The 24,178-nt window shown below is 40.3% G+C and overlaps 6 protein-coding genes across 7 annotated transcripts; 4 read left to right on the top strand and 2 right to left on the bottom strand.

Annotated features, from left to right (window-relative positions):
• The first annotated feature begins 49 nt into the window (after positions 1–49).
• On the top strand, positions 50–5,976 carry orc2 (origin recognition complex, subunit 2). The gene is made up of 16 exons (XM_073490493.1): positions 50–135; positions 450–521; positions 614–769; positions 1,776–1,862; positions 1,991–2,080; positions 2,166–2,197; positions 2,289–2,346; positions 2,447–2,757; positions 2,841–2,950; positions 3,052–3,184; positions 3,778–3,874; positions 3,955–4,101; positions 4,187–4,358; positions 5,238–5,299; positions 5,412–5,530; positions 5,624–5,976. Exons 2-16 carry the CDS (start codon positions 452–454, stop codon positions 5,705–5,707), a joined length of 1,728 nt encoding a protein of 575 aa, XP_073346594.1. The 5' UTR covers positions 50–135; positions 450–451; the 3' UTR covers positions 5,708–5,976.
• On the bottom strand, positions 5,973–8,029 carry cfap410 (cilia and flagella associated protein 410). Its single transcript, XM_073490494.1, has 7 exons — positions 7,831–8,029; positions 7,664–7,682; positions 7,488–7,534; positions 7,115–7,344; positions 6,808–6,958; positions 6,591–6,690; positions 5,973–6,485 (listed from the first exon to the last, which is right to left on the bottom strand). The coding sequence occupies exons 1-7, from the start codon at positions 7,905–7,907 to the stop codon at positions 6,321–6,323; spliced, it is 789 nt and encodes a 262-aa protein (XP_073346595.1). The 5' UTR covers positions 7,908–8,029; the 3' UTR covers positions 5,973–6,320.
• Positions 8,030–8,257: 228 nt separating this feature from the next.
• rpl37a (ribosomal protein L37a) lies at positions 8,258–10,702 on the top strand. Its single transcript, XM_073492081.1, has 4 exons — positions 8,258–8,335; positions 9,109–9,237; positions 9,444–9,526; positions 10,536–10,702. Exons 1-4 carry the CDS (start codon positions 8,333–8,335, stop codon positions 10,597–10,599), a joined length of 279 nt encoding a protein of 92 aa, XP_073348182.1. The 5' UTR covers positions 8,258–8,332; the 3' UTR covers positions 10,600–10,702.
• A 1,135-nt stretch (positions 10,703–11,837) lies between these two features.
• On the top strand, positions 11,838–15,602 carry pecr (peroxisomal trans-2-enoyl-CoA reductase). The gene is made up of 8 exons (XM_073491993.1): positions 11,838–11,963; positions 12,590–12,723; positions 12,827–12,992; positions 13,075–13,156; positions 13,238–13,334; positions 13,420–13,530; positions 14,365–14,476; positions 14,919–15,602. The coding sequence occupies exons 1-8, from the start codon at positions 11,852–11,854 to the stop codon at positions 14,999–15,001; spliced, it is 897 nt and encodes a 298-aa protein (XP_073348094.1). The 5' UTR covers positions 11,838–11,851; the 3' UTR covers positions 15,002–15,602.
• A 784-nt stretch (positions 15,603–16,386) lies between these two features.
• On the top strand, positions 16,387–18,951 carry ndufb3 (NADH:ubiquinone oxidoreductase subunit B3). Of its 2 annotated transcripts, XM_073492199.1 has the most exons (3): positions 16,387–16,424; positions 18,495–18,623; positions 18,711–18,951. In XM_073492199.1, the coding sequence occupies exons 2-3, from the start codon at positions 18,496–18,498 to the stop codon at positions 18,862–18,864; spliced, it is 282 nt and encodes a 93-aa protein (XP_073348300.1). In that variant the 5' UTR covers positions 16,387–16,424; position 18,495; the 3' UTR covers positions 18,865–18,951. The 2 variants fall into 2 exon arrangements, with proteins under 2 accessions (XP_073348300.1, XP_073348299.1); XM_073492198.1 differs by lacking the exon at positions 16,387–16,424 and having other exon boundaries at positions 18,457–18,623.
• LOC141017471 (UDP-glucuronosyltransferase 1A1-like) lies at positions 18,100–23,450 on the bottom strand. The gene is made up of 9 exons (XM_073492197.1): positions 22,885–23,450; positions 22,200–22,263; positions 21,970–22,118; positions 21,250–21,377; positions 20,892–20,985; positions 20,606–20,731; positions 20,435–20,522; positions 20,104–20,323; positions 18,100–19,968 (listed from the first exon to the last, which is right to left on the bottom strand). The coding sequence occupies exons 1-9, from the start codon at positions 23,413–23,415 to the stop codon at positions 19,698–19,700; spliced, it is 1,671 nt and encodes a 556-aa protein (XP_073348298.1). The 5' UTR covers positions 23,416–23,450; the 3' UTR covers positions 18,100–19,697.
• Between the last annotated feature and the right edge of the window lie 728 nt (positions 23,451–24,178).

The raw sequence follows: 24,178 nt of genomic DNA on the forward strand, positions 1-24,178 counted from the left end.
CACATGACCTTTCACTTGTCACGTGGTTTAAAAACTTCAGGAGGATGGCGCGGAAAGTTGTCACACCGCACAGTGTAGTTTTCAGTTCATGAAAGTTTTGTTTACATTTTTCTCCGGCGATACCGACATTATCAGGTGAGTCTCCGCAGTTCAGATACAGCTGCCTGCTGTTCCTGTTGTATTTCTGGACTTTCAGTGTGCAGCCGCGGTCTCTTATAGCTGAATGTCCTCAGGGCTTCTCCTCTTTACGCCACACTGTCGGCTAACATGTCTTAGTTAAATGACTTCACAGGGACTGGCAGAGAAAAACTACATTAAACGTCCGGGTAAAGCACGTAACCCAACATTTAAGAGCTGTATGTGTTTGTAAAACCCTGCTGAGTATTTAGCTTTTAGCTAGCTACTGCCACTCTGTGACGTTATGATATCGTTATGATATTTCCCTTTAGCCATGAGTGTGTTGGAGGTGAAGTTCATCGGTGATGGAGATGCTCTGGAGCACATCGTGGACAAACAGGAGGGTAAGGACAACAGACACTTTACTTCTCCTGCTTAGATATTTCTGTTAATGAGCATGTAGCTAACTAACTACCTGCCTGTGTGTAACTACAAGGTGTGCAGAGCAGCACTGGGTCTGTTCAGAAGATGGTGACGTTCAAGAGCCCAGCAGGACGACGGGCCAGGGAGGAGGCAGAACATGATGGGGATGAAAATGGACTCCTCGATGAGCAGACCTATATCCAAGCTCTGGGAACAGATTACACAGAAGGTGAGTGAGACAATGGTCATTTTTGAATACCTGTTTTGGGTGGTAAACTTTGCATGTAGACTCCCTGCCAGCTTTTGGTCCAGTTCTCTTTTGTATTTGAAAGTTTTTTCTAAAAAAACCTTGATTTGTCTTGTTGGAAAATAATGCAAAACAATACCAAGTGACCTCTTTGAACACACTCACACGGTTACCAGTTTATTAGGTACACGCGGGCTAAATTAATACAGTCTAACACAACAGAACTGCAATAGATCCAGTTTGTGAAGGTTATACTGCTTGTTCTTGTTGTTTTAGAAAACTGTTAATTTAACTTTATTATTGTTTTGGAGGTAGCTGCTGGTGTTGATTTGTATTGCTTTAAACTGAGAGGTGCGCCTCACTGGTTATATAGTTCACACCATTTACATCACTGAGAGTATTTTGTGTGTATATTAACATATCATATTGTCACGATTAAGCAGTGCTGTACAAAGTACCCAGAAGACACACTTGAGTAAAAGTAAGATATCCTGTTAACCCATACAAATAGTACTTGATGAAGTCTTTAAGTATCTGATATACAGTAAAGTAAATTATACTTGTATTTACATGTATGTAAATCAGTGGGTTTTTTAAAAATCTGATTTCTGATAAAAATGTGTTACTCTGCTCTGATGCAGCGTGCAATCTACAATCTAGTAAGTTATCAAATAAATGTAGTGAAGTAAAAATACAATATCTGCCTCCAAAATGTAGTGGAGTGGAAGTATGAAGTAGTAGGAAATGGAAATACTCAAGGAAGGTACAACCACCTCAAAATTTTACTTAAGTGCAGTACTCAAGTAAATGTACGTATTTACATTCCATCACTGTGATTGATCAATGCTGGAATAAAAATACCAGCTCCAGTTCCTCCAGGTACACCTTGCTGTAGCACATGACCATTGTTCTTAGTACTGCTAAATATATAAAAATGATCATATGATGTGGTTACACCTCAGTTAGAGCTTTTGTCTTGGTTCTACAGAAGATGAGGAGGGTATGTCCAGAGTGGCTGGATCCTCCATTTTCACCTTTCAGAAAGTCAAACGTGGACACAGCATGGCTCAGACTGGTGAGAGCCTCCATTTATCTGTGACACACACACATGGCTGTCGTGACATTGGCTGCATTTGTCAGATGATCAATTAACATTTACTTATCAGGATATAAGACACTTTGTTTTTGTGTTTTTATAAATAGCAAGTGAGTTGGCTCATACTCCTGGAAAAAGCGTGACCTTCAGCACGACCCCCAATGCTGAACCCTCCACTCCCACCCGAACAGGCCGCAGTGAGTCCAACACACCTTCCTCATATTTTTGTCTCCATTTACATCAAACTAAGTCACCTTTTTCTCTCTGTCTCTCTCCGACTAGACAACAGGAGTGAAAGTAGGACACCACAGAGGGTAAGAATAGAAGGAATTTGTTTGACTTCCGATGTTTTTTTGTGAACCTGTAGTTGTCTTCTCGGTATAACCTCTACTTTTTGTACGACAGAGGAAGAAGGTTCAGTTTGTCTCCACAACACCTCACAGGCTCAGGAAGAGAATGACGAGTGAGTTGAACATGTTACAGTGAAAGTAGACTGTCTTGCAGTAGTCCAGGTATATAAAGTTAGACTTCAGGTCTGATCTAAAGCTGTGTGATACTTTCAGCTCCGAGCATCCGGTCAGACAGCGATAGTGAGCTGTCGCCCTCTGACTCTGGGGAGGACGAGGATGAGGATGGAGAGGAGGAGGAGCAGAATGTCAAGAAAGAAGACAAGGAGAACTCAAAGACTCCAAGAACACCCAGTAAAGGCTTATCTGCCGCTCTCTACAAGACTCCTGCCAAGAAGAGCAAGAACACCTCTGAAGCACTCAGTCAGCCCAGTGTGATCGAGGAGTATTTTGAAGCTCATGGCAGCTCAAAGGTCTTGACGTCAGACCGCACCCTGGAGCGTTTGAACATCCCTAAACTTGACAGGGTCAGTATCTAACAACCAGTGTTCTGAATGTATTCAACGAGCTGTGTTCCTGTGCATTGAAGATCCTGATTTTGTGTTTGCAGGAGACGTTGGTCCAGCTTTTAGAAGGAAAGCCGTCATGTTACTCAAAAGAGATCCAGCAGCTCCACAACAAACACAGAAAGCACTTTAGCAAATGGATGTTACAGTTACAGTGAGTGTGTTTTTTTTCTTTATCTTTTTCCCATGCTTTCTTTGTAATGTTTTAAAAGTTAGTAGAAGACATGTGTCAGAAGTGTCTCTGTGTTTGTGTAGGTTGGGATTCGGTGTGATGGTCTACGGTTTGGGCAGCAAAAAAGCTCTGCTGGAGGACTTCCGTGTGTCTCACTTGGGGCAAGAAATCCACCTCGTGGTCAATGGATTCTTCCCTTCCATCACTCTTAAATCAGTCAGTATACACAAAAAACAAACAAACATGCAACTGTTCATTCAATTCAAATTTCATAAGAAAAAAAACATCAATCCTACTGGGTCAGTGTTGTGTGTGTGCATAACTCCACTGTTGCTCAATACTGTTGCACTGGGTGGTATGGTGAACACAGGCACTGTCAATTGTTTTGAGTCAATCCCAAACACAATGTCCTGTTGAAGAAAACACTCATTACAGTGTATTAATCCACAGCTCAAAATAGTTCCCAACAAATGCAATATATTTAGCAGTTTGAGTAACATTTTCCATAAACTGGTATTCAACAATTTAAGGTGATTACTTGGCCTCATTTAAAAAAATAAAAACATATTTATGACCCAGTTTAAAGGTTTAAGTCTTATAGGAAGCAGTGGGCTTGGAGCTGAGAGCCACAGACAGGGTGTGGAAGTTAAAATGGTTTTAAGAGACAGACTAACACATTGTTGGTTTTGGTCTTTTCATGAGATTCATTGACTTGTGGTTTAAAAAAACTAACGCTTTTTCAATATTGATGGAGGAAGATTTTCCTTTTTTTAAACTTGTATCTCTACCATACTGCGCTTTCATTACAGATCTTAAACGCTCTGACATGTGAGGTTCTGGAGCATCAGGGAAGCTTCCGCACACCCTCAGACCAGATCCAGCACATCACTCAGACCCTTAAAGACAGTGAGTATGTTTGTCAGTTCATTTTGTTTTAAGCTTTTGTTTGATTTCCTGTGTTTTAAAATGAAAGCCTGTCCTTGAAGGTCCAGACCTCCATGTGTACCTGCTGATACATAACATCGATGGACTAATGCTGCGAGGAGAGAAGACCCAGAGTGCACTGGGGCAGCTGGCCTCCCTGCCCAACCTGCACTTGGTGGCTTCTATAGACCACATAAACGGTCCACTGGGTGGGTGTTTGTAAGTGTGTGTACTGCCTTATTAACTATATTGAAATGTTTCCTTGTAGCTAAATCTTTCCCATGTATTTCCCAGTGTGGGACCAGTTTCAGCAGAGCCAGTTTAACTGGCTGTGGTGGGAGTGTGTGACGTTCCAGCACTACGCGGAGGAGACGTCGTATGAAAACTCTCTCCTGGTGCAGCAGACTGGCGCTCTCGCTCTGTCCTCCCTTACACACGTGTTACGCAGCTTGACACCCAATGCAAGGTACCGCATACAGGGGAGCTGTGGGTTCTTAGAAAGTCTCAAATCCAACAATCAGAATTTTAATAATGTCTTAAATAAGTTAGACAGGTCTTAAAAAACGATTGAATTATAAAGTTAATGCTGCTTTTATAAAGTTGCATTAACTTCAGTGTCTCTTTTTAAATGTGTTTTTGGGAAAAAGTAATATTGGTCACACTGTAGCAAAACTAGAAAGCCAACATTGAACCATTAGTCACTAATGCAAACTGTGCAGCCCAGTCAGAATTAATTACAGCATACCCAGCCAGTGGGTGCAATGTGGTGTGTGGGCTAACGTGACGTCTCCTCTAATCAAATAAATAGCTACACCTAAAAGTAATAAGGTTAAATGTATTGTCATTGTTAAGTGCAAGTTCAAACAGATCTGGCTTGAGCACATTTAGTGTTTGGTGGAATCCTGTTGCAAATAACAAATTTGAAGCCTGCTGCATCTTGTGCAAAAAGTTATGAACTTTTGGCATAGAGTATCGTGTGAAATCAGACAAACAAAAGCTGTCATAAAAAGCCACCAGCAAACGCCTGCCATCACCCAATATTGTTCTGTATTCACATCAGGAGCAATTTGGAGTGGCAGATTTCACTAAGAGAGACTTCACCTCAAATTTAATAAGGTCCCATTGGTGCTGATGCTGAACGAAAGTCTAATTTTTCTTTATATACTTTGTCGTCTTTTTTTTGCCCATATGAAGATGAAATGGGTCCTAAATTGAATTCATGATCGTCTTAAAAAGGTCTTAGAAATTTAATTTGCTGAAACCTGCAGAAACCTTGCACATACATTTCCATATTATTTGTTAGAGCTGTTGAGTGGCTGATGAATTGTGTCCTTCCTATTCGCAGAGGAATTTTCAAACTGCTGGTGAAATTTCAGCTGGAAAACAAAGATAACCCTTCATACACAGGTACACACACACGCACACACACTCAAAACATCTAAATCCAGTAAGGATTATCTCCTGAATGTACAACTTGTTTTAATTAATGATTGTAATGTTTTCTCATCACTGTGCGAAGGATTGTCGTTCCAAGATTTCTACCAGCGTTGTCGAGAGGCGTTCCTGGTGAACTCTGACCTCACACTGAGGACTCAGCTGACTGAGTTCAGAGACCACAAACTGATCCGGACACGCAAGGTGAAGTCTTGTTTCACTTTTAAAAACTCTCCCCGCCATAATTCTCTACAGCCTCTGTCTCTCTTACTTACATTTATTTCTATGATACTCCAGGGTGCAGATGGAGTGGAGTACTTGCTGGTTGCCGTGGAAGCAAGCACGCTGATGGATTTCCTGGAGAATGAGGAGGGTGACTGAGAAGTGAAGGCTTTGGACTTACATCACTTACACTTCACTAACTGACTTTACCAGAAAATAGATAGGCCCAGTTACATCTGAATGACGTAAGATGTGAACCCAGCTTACAGGCTCTGCAGTTTAACTTAATGGTTTAAATCTAATTATTGGTGAAATGTTGACTTGTCATAAATGCCCCATTGTAGCACTGTGCACATTCACATCTTGAGTTTTGATGTATACATGTTTTCAACCAACATCTGTAAATTAAAATCGACACTTGCAGTTAATGTATTGCAATTTCATCTCTTTACTTACAGAAATAGATTTAAATTTAGCAAAACATACATTCTTTTGTTCTTACAAGGCAGGGTAGGCATGCTGCTATAAAAAAAGAAAGAAAGCCAAGGATATTATTCAGTACTGCTGCACATGTGAAACCTCTGACAAAAACAAGACAGGTCAGCGAGATTACATCACACATTATAATGCATATTGCAAAAAGAAGGTGACGGGTAGAAAAGGGATGTGCTGGGAAACTGTTTCTGATTCCCAAAGAATGAGGTTTGGGATAAATATGTACAAAGTATGAAGGGAGGTGAGGTTTGGCCTGGAGTGCATGCTGGGAAATGTTTCAGTGTTGGATGTCAGCTGTCTTCTGTGTCTGCAATGAATCGTTAAACATCTCTGAGTCCATTGTGTAAATCTGGAGTCTGTTCTGAGTAGCTGTGTGCACGACGCGAAGCTCCTCTTCATCCAAATCTCTCAACAGAAGCAGAACCGCATCAAGAGTGTGTGTCTGGAAAATACAATTCAGCTGATCAGTTTCTAGGAGAGATTAACAGAAATACTGCAAGTTTTAAAGTTTATTGCAACATTTAGAATTTTAGAGATGAGACCGCACCTTTTTCAATGATGGTTTGTTTTCTCTGGTCGATGGAGAGGAAAGAGACGGGAACTTGTCTCTGGAGAGAGGCTTCATCCCCAACTCCTCCCTGATTTTGCTGGAACAACAAAAGAGTAATGTCTTGTTTTTAATGTTTCCATCAGTTTTACGGATTATTTTCAGCCAGTGCATGTTTTGCTTTGTGTAAATGTTGGGTTCAATCCACAAGGCTCACTTGGTTTCCTCCATGTTGTAGTTCAGCGGGTCATTCTCCGTCTCTGCATCTGGAAGTCCGTTGGTGGAGAGCTGGTTTTGGTGGCTACCTGGGGGGGTGGTGACCACTTCGCCCTCCATGAGAGCTAAAGCAATCTCATCCTCTGTTACAGCTGAAAACACACATGTGCCTCATTACAATAATTTCCAATCTCATCACAGAAATATTATCTTTGCAGAGTTTTACTCCCCCCAACACAATCATTTGAATGCTTTTGTTCTGTTTGTGGGTGGAAAAAACTTCATTCCCAAAAACACTGCCCACTCACCTTGGTTGTCCAGCTTCTGCAGGCGAGGGAGGCATCGCAGTACAGTGAGGCGATACTGGCTGGAGTCACTTCCACAACAGGGGTTCTCAGCCAACCAGAGCACTCTGAGACGTGTCAACGGACGCAGATGAGAGAGCTCAGAGAGTGAGGGAACCAAGTTTTTCCTTAGGTAGAGCTCACACAGAGACAGACAGCCAGCCAGAGGAGAGAGAGACATGATGCTGTTGACACTGCAGAGAGAGAAAAGGAAGGATTCATCGATCAGCTCAAATGAATCAGTGCAAGTGTAACATTATCATGTCAGTGTTAACAGTCAAATGGCTCCGTGTGTGAATGTGTCAAAGATAGATAGCAAAGAATTAAGTAGACCAACCTCAGTGTGAGCACCTCAATGTTGGCCATTTGAGAGAAGATGGATATCTGAAAAGACAGAGCATAAGAGAACACTGATATCAGTGCATACACATGTAAAACAATTAAAAGAAGAGTAACAGAGTACATTTGTGCATGAATAGTAAATTCAGTGTCGGGCCAAATATGACTACTTACATCAGTCAGGTTGCATCCCCTGCAGAAATGAAATGGAACATAACGTTACCACAATAGAAGATACACAAAATAAGTAGTGCCAGTCATTATCCAGCGACGACCATCAGCATTTAAACACAAAACCAACAGCCGTACTTGGGACTGTTGTGGTCATTTTAAACACTTACCAGCAGTTCAATTTCTTCACGCTTTCCAAGTCGGAGGCCTTAGCCTTAGCGAGAACCTGTTTCCGTGTTAGCTTCATAGCATATCATCTAACTCAGCTGTCAAGAAAGACTATTTTCAATGCACTATATGCTCACAAACAACAAAGACCGCATTATGACAGGCGGAACGGACAAACATTTCAACTCAGCAGTGGGGATGTTGTCGTCCGCTACATAAACGCGCATGCGCGTATCCACGAAGCGTCCTTAGTTACAGTCATTTCCTGTATAATGATTTTGTACGTGAAGATTTTTTTGTTTGTTTAAAAATATTAAACAGCAACGCTACTACTTCGCAAACGCACTTAATGTTTTATACTATTATTACTTATTATTAATGATAGTTGTATTTGTATGTAGTTGTACCCGTACTCAAAGTCCCACAATGCAGTGCAACGCGACTGGGTAAATCGCGCCTGCGCGGTAAGCAATCCCTCTTTGGACCTACGTCTCCACTGAAATCATGGTGAGACCTGAATGTCCCCTTCCTAATCCGTGTCAATCTGACATTTTCTGTGCTATAAATGATATAATCACATGTTTGGGGGCTTAGAGGTGTCCTTTGCTGTCACACATGAGTGTTATTTGTATTGGTTTTGCGATTGTGATAGCAGCAAAAACGATGTTTTCATGTCCTATTGAGACAGTAATGGCTGCCACCATTGCTATACCCAGTCCCAGTACCGGGCGGGCTAGCTAACATTAGCTTGCTGTCGGTCGTTACATTCTAAGTTCCGTGTAAGTGTATAGGACCCACCGTTATTAGAGTAATGTAAAGTGGCACGCTTTTCTAAAACCCGTCCGGGTAGTTGAAATTGGTAAAGTTAGCTAGGTGGCTATCTTGTTAAGAAGAAGCTAGTGCAGGCTAGCTGGTTATACTTGTGATGACAGCTCATTCGCCCTGATTCTACGGGTTTTGCAACTGATTAGAATAAAACGTGAGTTATTTACTTATAGTGAGGTGACACGGTGTGTTCCCTAGTATATTTGGGTGTCAGCATCTTATCACCAGAACCTCTTTGGCTCTGTGTGGGTTATCCTGAGTGTCTGGACATCCTCATAGAACTGTACTGAAGAGACACGGGTTAGCCCCGGTAGCAACAGTACTGGTTTGAAGTGAAGTGGCAGACATGCCAGTAGTATTACATCTGTATATCAACAGTCGTTACTGCTGGTTAACCTGCATCAACGCAGCAGAGTGTATCATTGTGTCTCACTGTGTGTTCATATTGTCCACAGGCCAAGCGCACCAAGAAGGTGGGGATCGTTGGTAAATATGGCACGCGTTATGGCGCGTCGCTGAGGAAGATGGTAAAGAAAATTGAAATCTCCCAGCATGCCAAATATACCTGCTCTTTCTGTGGCAAGGTGAGTACTACTCTGGGAATGACCAGAAGTCTATGCTCTAACTAATTCATCATTTTGTGCAGATAGTGGTGTACCTATTCAGTGTTTATACATATTGTATTAGTAACTATGTATATTTTAATGTTTTGAATACACCCCTGAGGTGTATACACCACCTTGACTAATGCAGTTTTCAATTGTTGTTAATGTGCTACTTATATTTACAGACCAAGATGAAGAGGAGGGCTGTTGGTATCTGGCACTGTGGGTCCTGCAAGAAGACAGTGGCCGGAGGTGCTTGGACATACAAGTAAGTTTCTGTTTCTGAACTTGTTGCAGGGATATTATTTATCATAAAAGTCAGCTTGGATTGAGGGCTGTCTCCTGCCGTCACTAAATCTGATGACTCCACTACCAACAAGTGGATTTCTGCCACCAGCATAGTGTAGTTTTACCAGCTGCTAGGGCCCTGTCGCGATTTGTGTTCTTACAGTAAATGGTCAGAACTCAGAAGGTATTGTACCTACAAAAGCAGCCAGTGTTTTCACTTAAGCTGGATGTCATTTGTTTCAATATTGTGTAGTACAGCACCGTTCATTACACCAACATGTCAATCTCGCATAGCAAGACTGCAGTACGTAAACTGATTTACTATACATCTACCAATTACTCAAGAATTGATTCGACCCACCCAGATTTCCTCATTCAGTGTACATTTACAACATACCTACTCCCCAGGCACCAGAGAAGAACCTCTGAACTATATAGGCTAGGTTGTGTAAATATGAAATTTGATCTCTGACATGGTCTACAAAGTACTTTATTTGCTATTTGGGGGGCTAATGATTTTCCTATAGCAGCTGCCACAATTGTCAATTTAGAAACTAGAATTTAAAACAGACGGCCGAGGCGGACATAAGAAGGGTTTATGTCTGCCATGAACTGTAAATTATCCAGTTTTTAATTGATATAAAATGGCATTGCCAGACCACAGTATGAAAAATGATTAGATGGTTTTCCCAATCTACCACAAATTAATATACTTCATTAAACTGTCAGTGTGACCACAAAGCACCTCTGTACTGCTTTCAAATGAAGTCAGCTACTGACCTGCATGAATGGTAATAAATCTGTTTACGTGACTAAGTACAGTAACACTTAAGTTTTCCTTAACAGTTGATTCAGTTTGAGGAAAGATGGTTTCTGTTGCAAATCTTTCTGGGGTTGTTTAAATGTGTTTGCTTGAAATCTCAGGCTGTTGCAGTATTTATTAAAGAACACAAGTCATAACTAATTTTTTTGTTTTGTCTTATTTACAGCACAACTTCCGCTGTCACAGTCAAGTCTGCAATCAGGAGACTGAAGGAATTGAAGGACCAGTAAACCAAGTGCGATGATCACTGGTGGATTTGGGACTTTTTTTTCTATAATTTAACCGATCTGGATATGGCCTCAACATCCAAAAATAAAGCGGTCTGGAGCGGAAGTTCTTTGTTTGTGTCTTTGTTCATCTGGTTTATAATGTATCAGTAAAATCTAAACTTGTGGCCTACAACAAGAAGATGCTTCACCAAACCTGCATTAACGAGTTGCACCATCAAAAGCAGTACTATCCTGATAAATCAGTGCATGTCATGATGTCTCAACATAAAAGGTTCTCCTGGCCTATATTTTATTTTTTTTAGCAGAAAAAAAACCTGCACTGATTTCTTATAGCAAAATGGGTGAATAACCTTCATATCAATGGATGATCTCACTCTGATAATGGAGTTTGTTCGCAATTAAGTGAAAGCCTTTGAGTTTGAAATCCTATGCCTAAATTAAAGAACACTGACTTGAGCAGTGTTCTCATTTGAGCTGAGCAGATCAAAAAGTTGTGTATACTAATGACAGTTATAAATTGGCATACCTAAATGTCACTCAGCTATTAATGCCTGTATATTACACACAATGGCCAGTCAGAATGACTGCTGTGAAAATGGTCTGTTACAGGTACTATAGGTGGTTGGTGTTTAATAACGTACTGTCTTTTTTAAAACAGTGGGTTTTCAATCCTGTCATTTTGATGGACCGGAGACCAGGACCTAATATGTAGTTAATCAAGTTACAGTTGAGTTTGTCACTGGTGCTTATGGTGTCAATAGTATTGCATCAAAGAAGTATAGCGGGTCTTCAGCAAAGGTGTAAGTAACACTTTTACAAATTGCAAACAATTTAAAATTACAGTAAAATAGAAGAACTTGGAAACCATGGGGGGTATTATACAAATCAAGTACATTACATGTTAGATTTGTTTATTTTCAATAGAATTGAGGGGGGGTTTTCTGCTTCATAGTTGTGGAAATTAAAAGTTGTACCAAAATTTTTAATTATTGAAAAAGCCCTGAAAACTTAGAATCTTAACTATTTTTACATTTAATAGCCATAAAGCTGACAGAAACACGTTAAATTGACGACTTTTTAATAAGATATATTGTATTAAATACAGTCTTCTGTATGTATCGAGATAAAGGGACCTTGTAGAGAAACAGGTTACCTCCTGAGAAGAGCAGCGCAGATAATCGACTGCCGCAAAACGTCCAGCAGGGGGCGCAGTGTCGTGCTTCTCCCTCCTCACCAGGGTCAAGAAACAAGTATGGCGGCGGCCAGTGTTTTCAGACCGGGCTTGTTCAACCATAAAGTTGCAATAGTGACGGGTGGAGGGACGGGTATCGGTAAAGCTATCTCTGCGGAGCTGCTGGAGCTGGGTGAGTTGACTGCTGTTTTTGATCGAGATACGTGTATTTGTCACAGTGCGGACAGTCTGAAGTGAACCGCAGCTGATTGACAACAAGAGCCCAGTGAACTTCGACACAGATAGAAGTGCTGTCGGACCAGCTACTATAGTACAGTGGTGGCGCAATGTGTGGTAACTGCTATCAAAAACAATTAAACAAAAAAATAGAATAAACAAAACTGCGTGGCGTTATAGCAGATGAATCGTAATGATGTCATAGAATCTGATGGGTAACATAATTTGGTGTAACACCTGAGCCCAGTGGTCTGTTTCAGCTAGATTTCGGTAACTTAGACTTATTTCGCCCACTGAATGTGTCATGGCTGAATAAATAACGAAGAAAAACTGTTTCATTTATTGACCTGACGTGACTTTAAAAACTGCCAATGCTATCAAATGTTTCCTCACTGATATTCAGTGGAAGCCTTCAGTTGTTCCTTCATTCAGAGAGCCCTGTCATCCATGTGAAGATCACACAGGAGCAAACATTGAGTGACATAATTCCCAATAATCACATCAAAAGACTAAATAATGACTAGCCACCAGCCATCTCTCTTTTGCTTGCTGTTACGTCATGGCTAACTATTGTGTGCACAGGTTGCAGTGTGGTGATCTCCAGCAGAAAGGCAGAGAGGTTGGAGGCAGCAGCTCAGGAGATGAGACAAAAAATCCCTCCCTCCAGCCCTGCGCGTGTCACTCCTCTACCATGTAACATCCGAAATGAGGATGAGGTAGGCCTGTACACACCTTCATCCTCTGAAACTGCTTCATGTTGTCAGTGCACGTTTGCAAGATGTCATTGTGGCCTGTTGTTTTGATCCCCCTTTGTGGCAGGTGAAGGCTCTTGTATCATCGGTGCTGAAGCAGCATGGCAGGATAGACTTCCTGGTGAACAATGGAGGAGGTCAGTTCAGCAGCCCGGCGGAGCACATGACATCTAAAGGCTGGAAAGCTGTGATAGACACCAACCTGACTGGAACCTTTCACTGCTGCAAGGAGGGTGAGAAGCAGACCACTAACACTGGTTCACTTTGTGTTTTTGAAAGCTCTCAGTTTGATTGTTTGCTGGTCTATCCACACAGTCTACAGCGCGTGGATGAAACAGCACGGAGGTGTGATCGTCAACATCATCGCTGACATGTGGAAAGGCTTCCCAGGCATGGCGTAAGCGGCACCGCCTTGAATTTACACTCGCACACACTCTCTTCCAGTTTGTCCAAACACTGTATGTCCTCTCCCTGACAGCCACACAGGAGCAGCGAGGTCAGCAGTCGACAACCTGACAAAGAGTCTGGCCATCGAGTGGGCTTCCTCAGGAGTCCGAGTCAACTCTGTTGCACCTGTAAGTACAGGTTATAAATTCATGCAGAATCAATGTTTTGGGTCTTAAATTATGTAGTCAAGTGTGTGCATTTGTTTTGTTGCAGGGAACAATATTTTCCAAAACTGCGATGGAGAACTACAAGGAGTTCGGGCCACAGCTCTTCAAGATGTCTGTTCCGTTCAGCCCTGCAAAGAGGCTGGGAGTACCAGAAGAGGTGTGTAACCATGTCATGACACACACAAGTCCTTGAGGAAAGGAAAAGAAAAGGCACTCATGAAACTCAGCAGCTTTGTCAGATTTAAAAAGTCTTTTAAGGAGTAACTCAACCGATTTTACACATTTAAGTGTGTTTACAGGTCTTGGGGAGTGCTACTACATATGTGAACAAAGTAGTGTAAAGCCTTTTGTGGCTCCTGAGGAAGTTGCATGTAATCTCCCCAAGACCTGTAAACACACGTCAATGTGTAAAATTGGTGGAGTTACCCTTTATCCATGCAGCATTCTTTGAAGTAATACATATGCAAAATAATGTGAAACTCTCAGTTGTTTATCGTATTTTCAAGTGCTTAACAAAGTCCCTCATCATATATCTGAAGCTATGGAGTTAAAATACACACACAATGATACAGTTTGTTATCAATGTCACAGTATCTGCTTTTTTTAGGCAAATCCCCAATAAAATGGTCTAATTGAAATCTATCATATTTAATTGCATGATAATAAGAAGTCAAACTGAAGTGTTATTCTGAGTATTTAAGGAAAACATCCTCTTATACTAATTTTGATTTTAGACAGCATGGTTATGTATCATGTTTCACAGAGCTGATGAAAACCACACTGTATCAAGTGTGAGATGATATTAAGAGGTGGTTTTGTTGGGTTGTAGTATGACGGGATGACTAGTGGGCATCAAGAGGGGGCCAGTCAAGCCGTTTAAATACTTCTAGAGCGATCGATACACGGTATTTTCTGTTCTGTTTGTAGTGTGTAGGACTGTAGACTGTAGGGATTTTTATCTGTTTTTTTTCTCTCATGTTTCTTTGTTCAGATCTCATCAGCAGTGTGTTTCCTGCTCTCCCCTGCTGCCTCCTACATTTCTGGAGACACTCTGAGAGTTGATGCAGGACAGAGTCTGTACCACTCCATGTGGGATATACCCGGTACATACATCTTGCTAATGCATCCAAATAGTGCTTGGCAATATATCCATATTACATCGTGATATGGCAGAAGTGTTGCCCTTAGTTATGTAATTTTCTGAACTTACCAGACTGTTCTACTTGTCATTTTTGTCTTTACCCGTTTTATCATCATATCCACATTACTGATGATTATTATCAAAAATTTCACTGTTAACATTTTGTGAAAATACCAATAGTCACCCCCACAGTATTGTTACAATATCAATATCAAGATATTTTGAAAAAATATATTCTTCTTCTTTGATTTTGTCGCCCAATCCCATCATTTATGGAGATACTTTAAAATATTTAAACATATATTCTGTATTGTGAATAAAGGTCTTTACAGGTTATGCTATATACCATACAGTATACCTTGTAATATATTTCATTCATGTGGGGATTTGTGTGTTTGTTTCAGATCACAGTGCATGGCCTGAAGCTCCAGAGGGGGAGAACCTGGATGCTCTGAAGGAACTGCTCAAACCACAAAGCAAACTCTGATTCCCTTTTGTGGAACAGTCTGAGCCCAATGCATAAACACACACACATGCTGTGCCAACAAGAATCATGGACGTTGAACTGCACGGGCACCACAAGGGATCATCACACCGTGTTGGCCTTGTTGTAAGATGATGTGATTAATTATGTAAACAATGTACATAACTGTATGTAATTAATAGCAACATGAATGTCTGATAAGTGTCATAGATAAAGAATAGCAACATAAAGCTTTTCCAATGCATTTTGTAATTTTGATTAAAAAAAAGGTGAAGTGCCTTTAAACACAGCTGCTACAAAGACCTTTACAAGTTGAGGCTAAAGTCAGAAACGACACCAAATAACAAACAGAACAACAATTATAAATCATTCCAGGAATATGGCAGTAATTTTGTTTTTATCACCGTTAGTGTCTCTGAGACTGTTTCAAAGTCAGCAGCTACAATGTCAAAAGCAAGATAACCTTTAGTTTTTTCAACTTGGACCTTGGAAAAGTCTACTACAGTGATAAGATGGGACAAGAACTGTTTTGTGTCCTACTGTGGCCTGGAGCAGATAAATTATATCTGCTCTGTTTTTGAAATAATAAATAAATAACACACAACCATGGGTAAAAGTTTTTATTCGTGCACACAGTGACAGAGCTCCGATAGATATGAACATATAGCAAAATGTGCTGTGTTTGAGTTGTCTCTCTCCCTCAGAAATTCCCCATCCTTTTAATAATGAGTGAGAAACATTTCACACACGAACTTTGACCATCATATGATTTGGACACAATCCCAACCTTAATAACTGGTGTTACATGGGTGTTGCTTACACACTTGTAGGCTTTGCTATCTATGCAGCACAAGATGAAGAAACTACCCATTCACATGCTTCTCAGAGCAGTCAGTTAAGAGTCATAGTTACCATTAACATCTTAATTAAACATGTTGCAAAACACATCTTCGTATAATATATCATGGAATGTGTTTTCTTTCTTTTTCTTTATATTAAACATTGAAAGGAAAACATACAAATTCCTTTAAAAATTTAAATCTTAATATAACAAACCGAAAATAAAATACTTATATATTAAAGGTATATCTGTAGTAAGTAGTCAACCAGAAGGTTGACAGTTGAATAAATATCTACATGAAGGTAACAATTAGTGATCCTCATGATCCTCAACAGTTACATGTATGGACTAATAGGAATTGTACTTGTATTGCTGAAATGACTTCTGTTTCACAGGTTTTCCAATGAACAAACGGATAGAACAAAATAAATATTTTTGTTTTGCTATTATTTTTGGTACTCAAGTGAAATGTCAAAACGCACGCTTTGGTATTTTGTCCCGAATGCGTTTCCGTAACTTGCCGTAAAACAACGTCAACTGTCGCAAACTTAAGTCCAGCAGCAGAGGTCACAACAAACCACTCAGGTACAGTGATTGTTTGTAATAACATCATACATTTCTGACGATAATTGTTGCTCTTTCACACTGGGTGACAACAGAATCTTTACAAATATAAATGTGTAGCAAATGCGTCTTAAAACAAACGCTTTATTTATCTAGCGAGAGAACGTAAGCTCGTTAGCTAACGTAATGCTAGCCCAGGAAACGCTGTGTACGTTTTTGTCTTCTTTTACTCAACAATTGGATTCATTTTATATGAAGGGCTCATTTATTTTAGGTAGACAAGCTAGTTAAGTAATCAATGACAATGACTGGATTAAGATAGCCAGTCAGTGATAACTCAAGGCAAGTGTCAAATGTTCAAAACGTTTCACACCGGTGAGCATTAGCAGGCTAATGTCATGAAGGCAGACACAAGTTTGTTTCTTTGGGTATTTTAGTAGGAAAAGTACACATTTAACACACTGTCATAATAACATCAGTATTACTGATCAGTCAGTTTGGACCTGTGGGTTAATCGAAAATAAAACATTACAAATTGTTATGTGGCATTCATTAAAGTATAAAACGTAAACTTTATTCCCGAAATTGTCGCTTACCCTTTTTTGTATACAAGGTACAAAGATTAAGGACTGTTTTAAATCAATTAGTATAATGTGGGCCCATGTATCCTGGCCAGCACATTGACTCCCATAAGGTCAGGTGCTAAACATCTCCACCTCACTGTATAAGACATCTTTTTTTTATGTTTGTGCTGATACAATGAGCAATAAAATGTATTAGGAAGTAAAATGAAGTTGTGTATCTTTGCATTGGGGTTGGAGCTTTATTATGTAGTGCTTACTTAATAAAATGGTAATCTTATATAATCATCATATTAATGTGTCAGTCTTTTGCACAGATAGCATTTCCGTCAGGGTTTGTACTAAGTCTTAATAGTTAATAATAGAAAAGGCTTCATTTGAACCATTGTGTTTTCAAGGTTAGGAATATGTTTGAATCCGAATATATCCCTTGAATGAAAAATGCTTGATTTTCAACATAATCTGGTGTTTAGTCTACACAGCCACTCATGTAAACCAAAAATAGTGTAAAGGGGCTCTGTGGAACAAAGAAATCCACAGTCCAGCAGCATTAAACAACTTAAACATATAATTCACAGGCTTGTATAGGCAACTGAGAGGGATGGGGGAAGGTCTCGTTTTTCACATTATGTTACAGTCCGCTCACATGTGGCCAATAAAAAATGTATAATATATGTAAATTGCTCAAAACGGTTACATAGAGCCCCTTAATATTTAAATTGAAGCGTTCCTGTCTGCATATTGTTTGTCTCCTGGTATTGAAATCAGAAAGCATAAAATAATCATGTTCATAACACACACATCATAGTTAATATAAATATAATGCCAATATACATTCATTGTTGTGGGTATAAAGAAATTCTGTAAACTTTATTTTCACAATTGCAACAATTTAGATGTGATGATAAAGGCTTTGAGAGTGTCGAAATGTTAGAGCTACCTTGAAAGTGCTTGAAAAGTTCTTTTTTAAAACTCATTAAGCTGTGCATTACATTTAGATGACAGAAACAAGCTGCAGCTTTGGTAAAAATGGAATTGAAGTAGCACTGCAGATACTCAGCACTTTGATCACCAAAGCTGAGTTTTTTTGCCTTCACAGTAAAATGATTTTGACCCAATTTTCAAGCTGTCTTTATTATCTGGACTCAACAAAGAGCAAAACCAAAGAGCGAGCAGTTGTAACTAGGGTTCAGTCTGTGTTGTGGTTCAGGTCTGGAAATGCAGCTTATGAAACAATAGAACTTTCCTTCACTGTTAATTGGAGGAAATATGTTTGGGCCAGGATCCAAGAGCCTTTGTGGATTACAGACAAGAATTATTCTGTGTCTCGTATTTCCATTTTGCCTGAAACATTGCTGCATATTTCTGAGTCTAATCACAGATGTATCTCATATTTTATAAAATGAAATGATGATAAGAGAGACACAAATTGAGGCTTCTACCAGTAAACTAACTGGTAATTACCATTTAAAATGACTGTCAACTTGCATATATCTGTATCTGCTCTCAGCATGGGAGGTGACCACGGCCACAGCAAGATGTCCATGCCAGACTGGCGGCAGTGGAAGACAGACGGAACACCAATGGAGTTCACACAGCAGAGGCTGGCAGCCAGGGGCCTCAAGGACCCCTGGGCACGGTCAGTAATTATATCCACACATGATGTATAAATTATATATTTGTTATTCTTCTTCCTGACCTCCTGCTGCTGTTCTTCTGTCTGCAGGAATGAGGCGTGGAGATACTCAGGTGGCTTCGCTCGTGCTGTCACTTTCTCCGAGGTGCTGCTGAGAGGCTTCAAGTGGGGCTTTGCTGCTTTTACTGTTGCTCTGGCTGTAGAGTACGTCATGTTCCCACCCAAGAAGGGTGGCCATCACTAATGTTAATCACTCTCCCTCAATGCCAGTCGATAACGGAGTCTAATACTATTCTGTATTTTCTGTTCAATAAATGTTTTTTTGATCACACCACAGCTTTTCTTATTCTTCTTACACGTTTAAACCATAACCACATTTACTCTGCACAAATGTTTGAATTATAATGATTCGCTTTTAAGCTCCCTTAAAAAGATATTTCAAAAATCAGTAGTAGTCTGTAGTGATATTTATCATCTAGACTGTTTTGGTGTGAGTTGCCAAGTTTTGGAGATATTGACTGTTTTCTTCTCTCCAATATAATGAAACTAGCTGGCTACTTTTTAATAACTCAAAAGCAACGTCTCTCTCCAGAATTCATGACACGGTCAGTTTCATGTAGGACCTATTTTCTTTCTACCAAACTACATCCGCCAACCACATCACTTTGCAGAAGCCAGCATCTATTCATGGGCAAGAGGCTAGCTAACAAAGCTAACTAACATTACAGCTCAGCTGTGGAGGATGCCACTGGTGTTTACATCCTGCCCTGTCAAGAGCATGAGTTCAGTAGAAAGAAAATAGTTCCTACATGAAACTGCTCACAAAAAGGTCTGTCGATTATCTTGAAGATGGTGGGTCATGATTTCTGGAAAGAGTTTTTCAAATGTATTTCTTTGGAGTGTCATCTCTAGTTACATTATATATTAAAAACAAACAGACATCTCTATGGCCAATATCTCCAAAACTCAGCAAGAGTAGCACTACAAGAGGAAAAAAGTGTTTTTGATTTTGGGGTGAACTGTCCCTTTTAACATACATTATTACTGCTGAGATGAAGGTGAACATGTGGCACCAGATTAGTCCTGCTTCCTCTTCCTGCCCAGTTTCCAGAGGCAAAGCTTCAAGCATTTTACTGTCAGCATCACAAAAACCAGGACTACAGTAGTCAGCAGCGCTATTACATCCAGGCAGAAGTACTGGATCCAGTTGAGGTCGTGGACAGCAGATCTGAGATGTTTTGCTCCTTTGTGCCGCATCACAAACTCTGTCCAGTACACAGAAAGCTCAAGTGGGTCAACTTCTCGGTCATTATGGAGAGCTGACAGCTTCTGAATGTTCTCTTTGTACCTGGACATAAATTGAAAAATACAACATGGGAGTTAGATTCCAAAACTTGTTTGATATTTTGATCATCATGAGCAACAAGATTTAAGGAGCTTCTTTTTAACAGAACCAACACTGAGCGACCTCTGACCCCCTCACCTGGTGTCACTGATGACATCGTTCAGTGCCTGAAGAAGGCTCTCTGTAGTGACGGTAACAATGTCCAACACCACTCCCACGCCTTTGCTCGCCATCTTCTGTGCGTTGTCCGGCTGGTCCCCCGAGATTGGTACCATCACCATGGGAACAGCGTGACACAGTCCCTCAAAGAGACCGTGTGAGCCAGCATGGGTGATGAAAGCCCGAGCTCCAGGATGTGCTAACACACACAACACAACACAATACAACACAACACAAAGATGTCAGACGTTATTGTATGTGACACGTGGTCGGAGTGTGCTTCACTTCACGTGTTAGGATGTTTACAGACCTAGCAGGTCGTTCTGAGGCACCCATTCCATTATCTTTACATTTTCTGGGACACTGCCTGGAACCTGTCCGGTGTACCTCCATATTACCTGCAAAAACGACTGTCAGCTATTGCTTTTTGACTATCGCATCAATGTATGATTTGAAATGGTGAAATATGTCATTCCTGAACCTTCTGTGGAATCTGTCTGAAGGCTTCTAGAAAGGCAGAGGTCGTTTCTTCAGGCATTTCTGACAGCATGGTGCCCAGAGTGAACACTATGAACCCATGCTCTCCTGACACCCAGGACTCCAAATCCTGCAAACGCACACACACAAACATACATGGTTGGCCTGGCATTCATTTCTGTTTTTGTTCTATTGATCTCCCTCAATTGAGAGCAGTGAGACAAAGTGAGTAGAAGGAAGTAAAAGAAACTAATTGTTTTCCATCAAAATCAGAATCACATGGGCCTTACCTTAGGAAGAGGATTTCTCACGTTGCAGTTGATTCCACCAACAAGCACCATATTGGGCATGAGAGGGCGTGGGAACTCCAATATGGCGTCAGTCCTGGTTAAACACAATATCACAATATCAATCTGAATATTAGACAAAGAGTCTGACTTTTTTTTTCTCTCAATGTGATTAGTGGTATGAAACAATAACAACAATAAAACTTACCTTTTCACTTTACTTTTCACTATCGGTGTAATAGTGTGTGTGTGTGTGTGTGTGTGTGTGTGTATGTGTGTGAATTTTAGAACAGGACAGTCTAGGTTGATGTGTATTCTTCCCCCAAATATCACTCTACAGTATAACCTTTGTACATGTTACCTCATCAGCCAAATGGCAGACTCTGACAGCACTTCAGCTATGCCCACCTCCTCTCCCAGGAACTGATAGGCTATGTTGTCAAAGTGCCAGTACAGCAGTCGGCACATCAGTGGCTCCAGTAAAGCCACCTGTAGGTCAGAGGCATCACAGAACAATATATTTTAATGGCGCTCAAACTGAAGACAAAGTTTAACAAGGACAACATGACCTACGTGGTTAAGTGTGGAGCCAGACACCGAGGGCTTCTGTTGTGTCAGTGCATAATCTGTGGTTAATGTATTGAAGGGGCACTATGTAGTTTTGGAGAGGAAATTCAAACTCAGAATTGTATTTTTTACAATATAAATGAGGTAACAATACAAACTCAAAAGTATTTATTTTTACCATAACTGAATAAACAAGCTGTCAGAGGAAAATAAGGTCCCCAGAACACTGTTTGAAGCTAGAAAAATGGCAGGGTCCGCCAAATGTAAACAAAGTAAAACAGTATGAAACTGCGTTGTCCTTTAAGGTCAGTTTGTTTATTCAGTCATGAAAACAAAGAGAGTTTGTTTATTTATTTCTTTAGGCATAAAAAATCAGTCAATGAAGACCGTTCTCTTCTGGTGGAAGTTCTTCCCCAAAACTACATAGTGCACTTTTAAAGTGGAGTAAAGTTAGATTTTTCAGAATAAAAGAAACACAGCCACCCCTCATACATATGTGGCTATGAGTACTCACCAAAGTGTTGACAGTCCTCTCCTTGAAGTTCATTTTATCCGTGTATCCTGTGAAGAAGCGAGGCACATACGAGGGCGGCGAGGGGCAGCCTGCAGACTTCATATCCAGAGAACAAGGAATTCCCCTCAGCAGATTAATAGTGGGGAGACCTGAAAATGGTTTAATGATGACCGGTGAGTAAATGTGCAGAAGTGTAAGAACAGAGACAAGCCATGTGTGGCGGGGCTCACCTAATTTCCGAGATATTAATGAGCCTGTGGGCACCATGGGGTCTGTTAGGACGGCGTCAAAGCCCTGCAGAGTGAAAAGGTACAACAGGAGAGTAGGAGAAAGGGGTGAATCTTAAGAGGAGATACTAAAACAGCACTTCTGGGATCAAAATTCACATATACAGTACATGCAGTACATATACAATTCCCTACACTACACTTCATTTTTTGAACAAATATTGTACTTTTTACTCCACTTCATTTACTGATGCTTAAAATTAAAATTATTAATACAAAATATTTACATTGTCTGAAACCAAAATCTGGCATGTTATCGCAGATAAAGTAGTTACGCTCCATCTAAACCAGCTACGACATTATAATGCTTACACATTGTTGCATCAGTATTACCAATCTCATGCCTGAGATAATAATATGATCAGTCAGAGGGTACTTTCTTTCTCATAAGTAAAGAATAATTGCTTCCGTAGATATAGGGGGTTGTACACAGTAACATGAAGAGGTCACAGAATAATGCAGTCCAATATAGCAACAGCCCCAAAGAGTAGTTTAAGAGTAGTAAACACAGTCTGATACTGATGTGCCTCATAAATTCAGTATAAAGTTCAAGGCTATTGTATTGGATTTTATTGGCTTTTGCACATGATCCTGATCTTGTGTTCAAATCTGTATTTGTAGGACTCACCTGCTGTGCCAGATGTGAGATGAGACTGTCATTGAACAGTAGGCTTTCGGCACCAGTGTGGATTAAGCCTGTTACCTTCTGGATTTGCGAGAATCGCTTCTTTATCTTCTCTGTGAAAGACAGTGTTGATTTTTTGATCACATCCATGTGTGAGGCCATGACAGAATCAATATAAGCCTTGTCGTACGGAACAGGATAGGTCACAGTCTCGTAGTGTTTCCCTGGACCCATCCGTATGCTGACCTCCGGTATCACAACCGTGACCCGGTGTCCACGTCGACCCATTTCTTGTGCAAGGGCCTTCACACCCACCCAGTGACTCCCATCCATGGGTACCACCAGCAAGTTACCCAAGAAACTGGAAGACACAGTGCCACTTGCAGGAACGGTGTTGGAGCCTTCACCCTCTTCTGTCTTCACATTCTTCTCTGGCCCGGAGTTTTCTGCCACGGACCTTGTCTTATCCACAGCACCATTCACCTGAATAAACATGTTTAGCAGCAGGAACACAAACACTGCTGCTTTCCACATTGCTCTCTTTCCTCTGTGTCAACAGCTCACTGAATCCAACACAGAGAGAAGGTAGGGCACAATGAGGAAGAAATGGACTACGACCATATGGAGGACTGACACTGACAAAATCAAAAGTAACTAAATAATTAAAAATACTCACCAAATAAATTAACATAAATACACCAAAAAAACTAGAATGTCACTCAGCAGAGTGTATACCTCCCCCAAGGCCCAATAGTGCCCTTTAATTCAATCAACCCTCATTCAGTATCAAACTCGATACCAGCCAACTAAATATGTATGATTTGTATTAATCAGGATGCATGCATTTCCCCCAAAAATTAATGAAAATTCCTCATCTCACCATGTTAAAGGATTCATCTCTTTATCTGGATCTGCACCAAACATTAATGGGGTCTATTCTGGGCCAAGACCCATCCTTGATCCAGGTTTCGTGGAAATCCATTCAGTGGTTCTCGTGTAATCTTGTTGACAAACCAACCAACAAAAAAACAGACACAAGTGAAAACCTAATATTAGAGTTATTATTAGAAATAAATCTAGGCATTTATTAATTTACAAATAATACAATTACAATAATTAATACAAATACAATTAGTACAATTAATTAATTGGATTTTTACTTCTAAATGCTAATGAGAGGGCTGACATTAAATGTGTGTTATAAGCTCAACTTCTGCCCATCGGTTAGTCGAGTGCCAATGTTGCAATATGCATCAATATATTTATTTATTTTTGGTGCATTCATTGGTATATTAAT

This window comes from Pagrus major, chromosome 21, assembly GCF_040436345.1.
Source record: "Pagrus major chromosome 21, Pma_NU_1.0".
Lineage (NCBI taxonomy): Eukaryota > Metazoa > Chordata > Actinopteri > Spariformes > Sparidae > Pagrus > Pagrus major.

Coding starts and splice junctions, on each gene's coding strand:
- pecr (XM_073491993.1), top strand. CDS start 11,852: ATGGCGGCGGCCAGTGTTTTCAGACCGGGCTTGTTCAACCATAAAGTT. Junction 13,531..14,364: donor GGCTGGGAGTACCAGAAGAG/GTGTGTAACCAT, acceptor TTCTTTGTTCAG/ATCTCATCAGCAGTGTGTTT. Junction 14,477..14,918: donor CTCCATGTGGGATATACCCG/GTACATACATCT, acceptor TGTTTGTTTCAG/ATCACAGTGCATGGCCTGAA.
- cfap410 (XM_073490494.1), bottom strand. CDS start 7,907: ATGAAGCTAACACGGAAACAGGTTCTCGCTAAGGCTAAGGCCTCCGAC. Junction 7,345..7,487: donor ATTGAGGTGCTCACACTGAG/GTTGGTCTACTT, acceptor CTCTCTCTGCAG/TGTCAACAGCATCATGTCTC. Junction 6,486..6,590: donor ACAAACCATCATTGAAAAAG/GTGCGGTCTCAT, acceptor TGTATTTTCCAG/ACACACACTCTTGATGCGGT.
- orc2 (XM_073490493.1), top strand. CDS start 452: ATGAGTGTGTTGGAGGTGAAGTTCATCGGTGATGGAGATGCTCTGGAG. Junction 2,198..2,288: donor AAAGTAGGACACCACAGAGG/GTAAGAATAGAA, acceptor TTTGTACGACAG/AGGAAGAAGGTTCAGTTTGT. Junction 4,359..5,237: donor AGCTTGACACCCAATGCAAG/GTACCGCATACA, acceptor TCCTATTCGCAG/AGGAATTTTCAAACTGCTGG.
- rpl37a (XM_073492081.1), top strand. Junction 9,238..9,443: donor CCTGCTCTTTCTGTGGCAAG/GTGAGTACTACT, acceptor TTATATTTACAG/ACCAAGATGAAGAGGAGGGC. Junction 9,527..10,535: donor GGAGGTGCTTGGACATACAA/GTAAGTTTCTGT, acceptor TCTTATTTACAG/CACAACTTCCGCTGTCACAG.
- ndufb3 (XM_073492198.1), top strand. CDS start 18,457: ATGACTGTCAACTTGCATATATCTGTATCTGCTCTCAGCATGGGAGGT. Junction 18,624..18,710: donor CTCAAGGACCCCTGGGCACG/GTCAGTAATTAT, acceptor TTCTGTCTGCAG/GAATGAGGCGTGGAGATACT.
- LOC141017471 (XM_073492197.1), bottom strand. CDS start 23,415: ATGTGGAAAGCAGCAGTGTTTGTGTTCCTGCTGCTAAACATGTTTATT. Junction 22,264..22,884: donor TCTCACATCTGGCACAGCAG/GTGAGTCCTACA, acceptor TTCACTCTGCAG/GGCTTTGACGCCGTCCTAAC. Junction 22,119..22,199: donor ATTAATATCTCGGAAATTAG/GTGAGCCCCGCC, acceptor AACCATTTTCAG/GTCTCCCCACTATTAATCTG.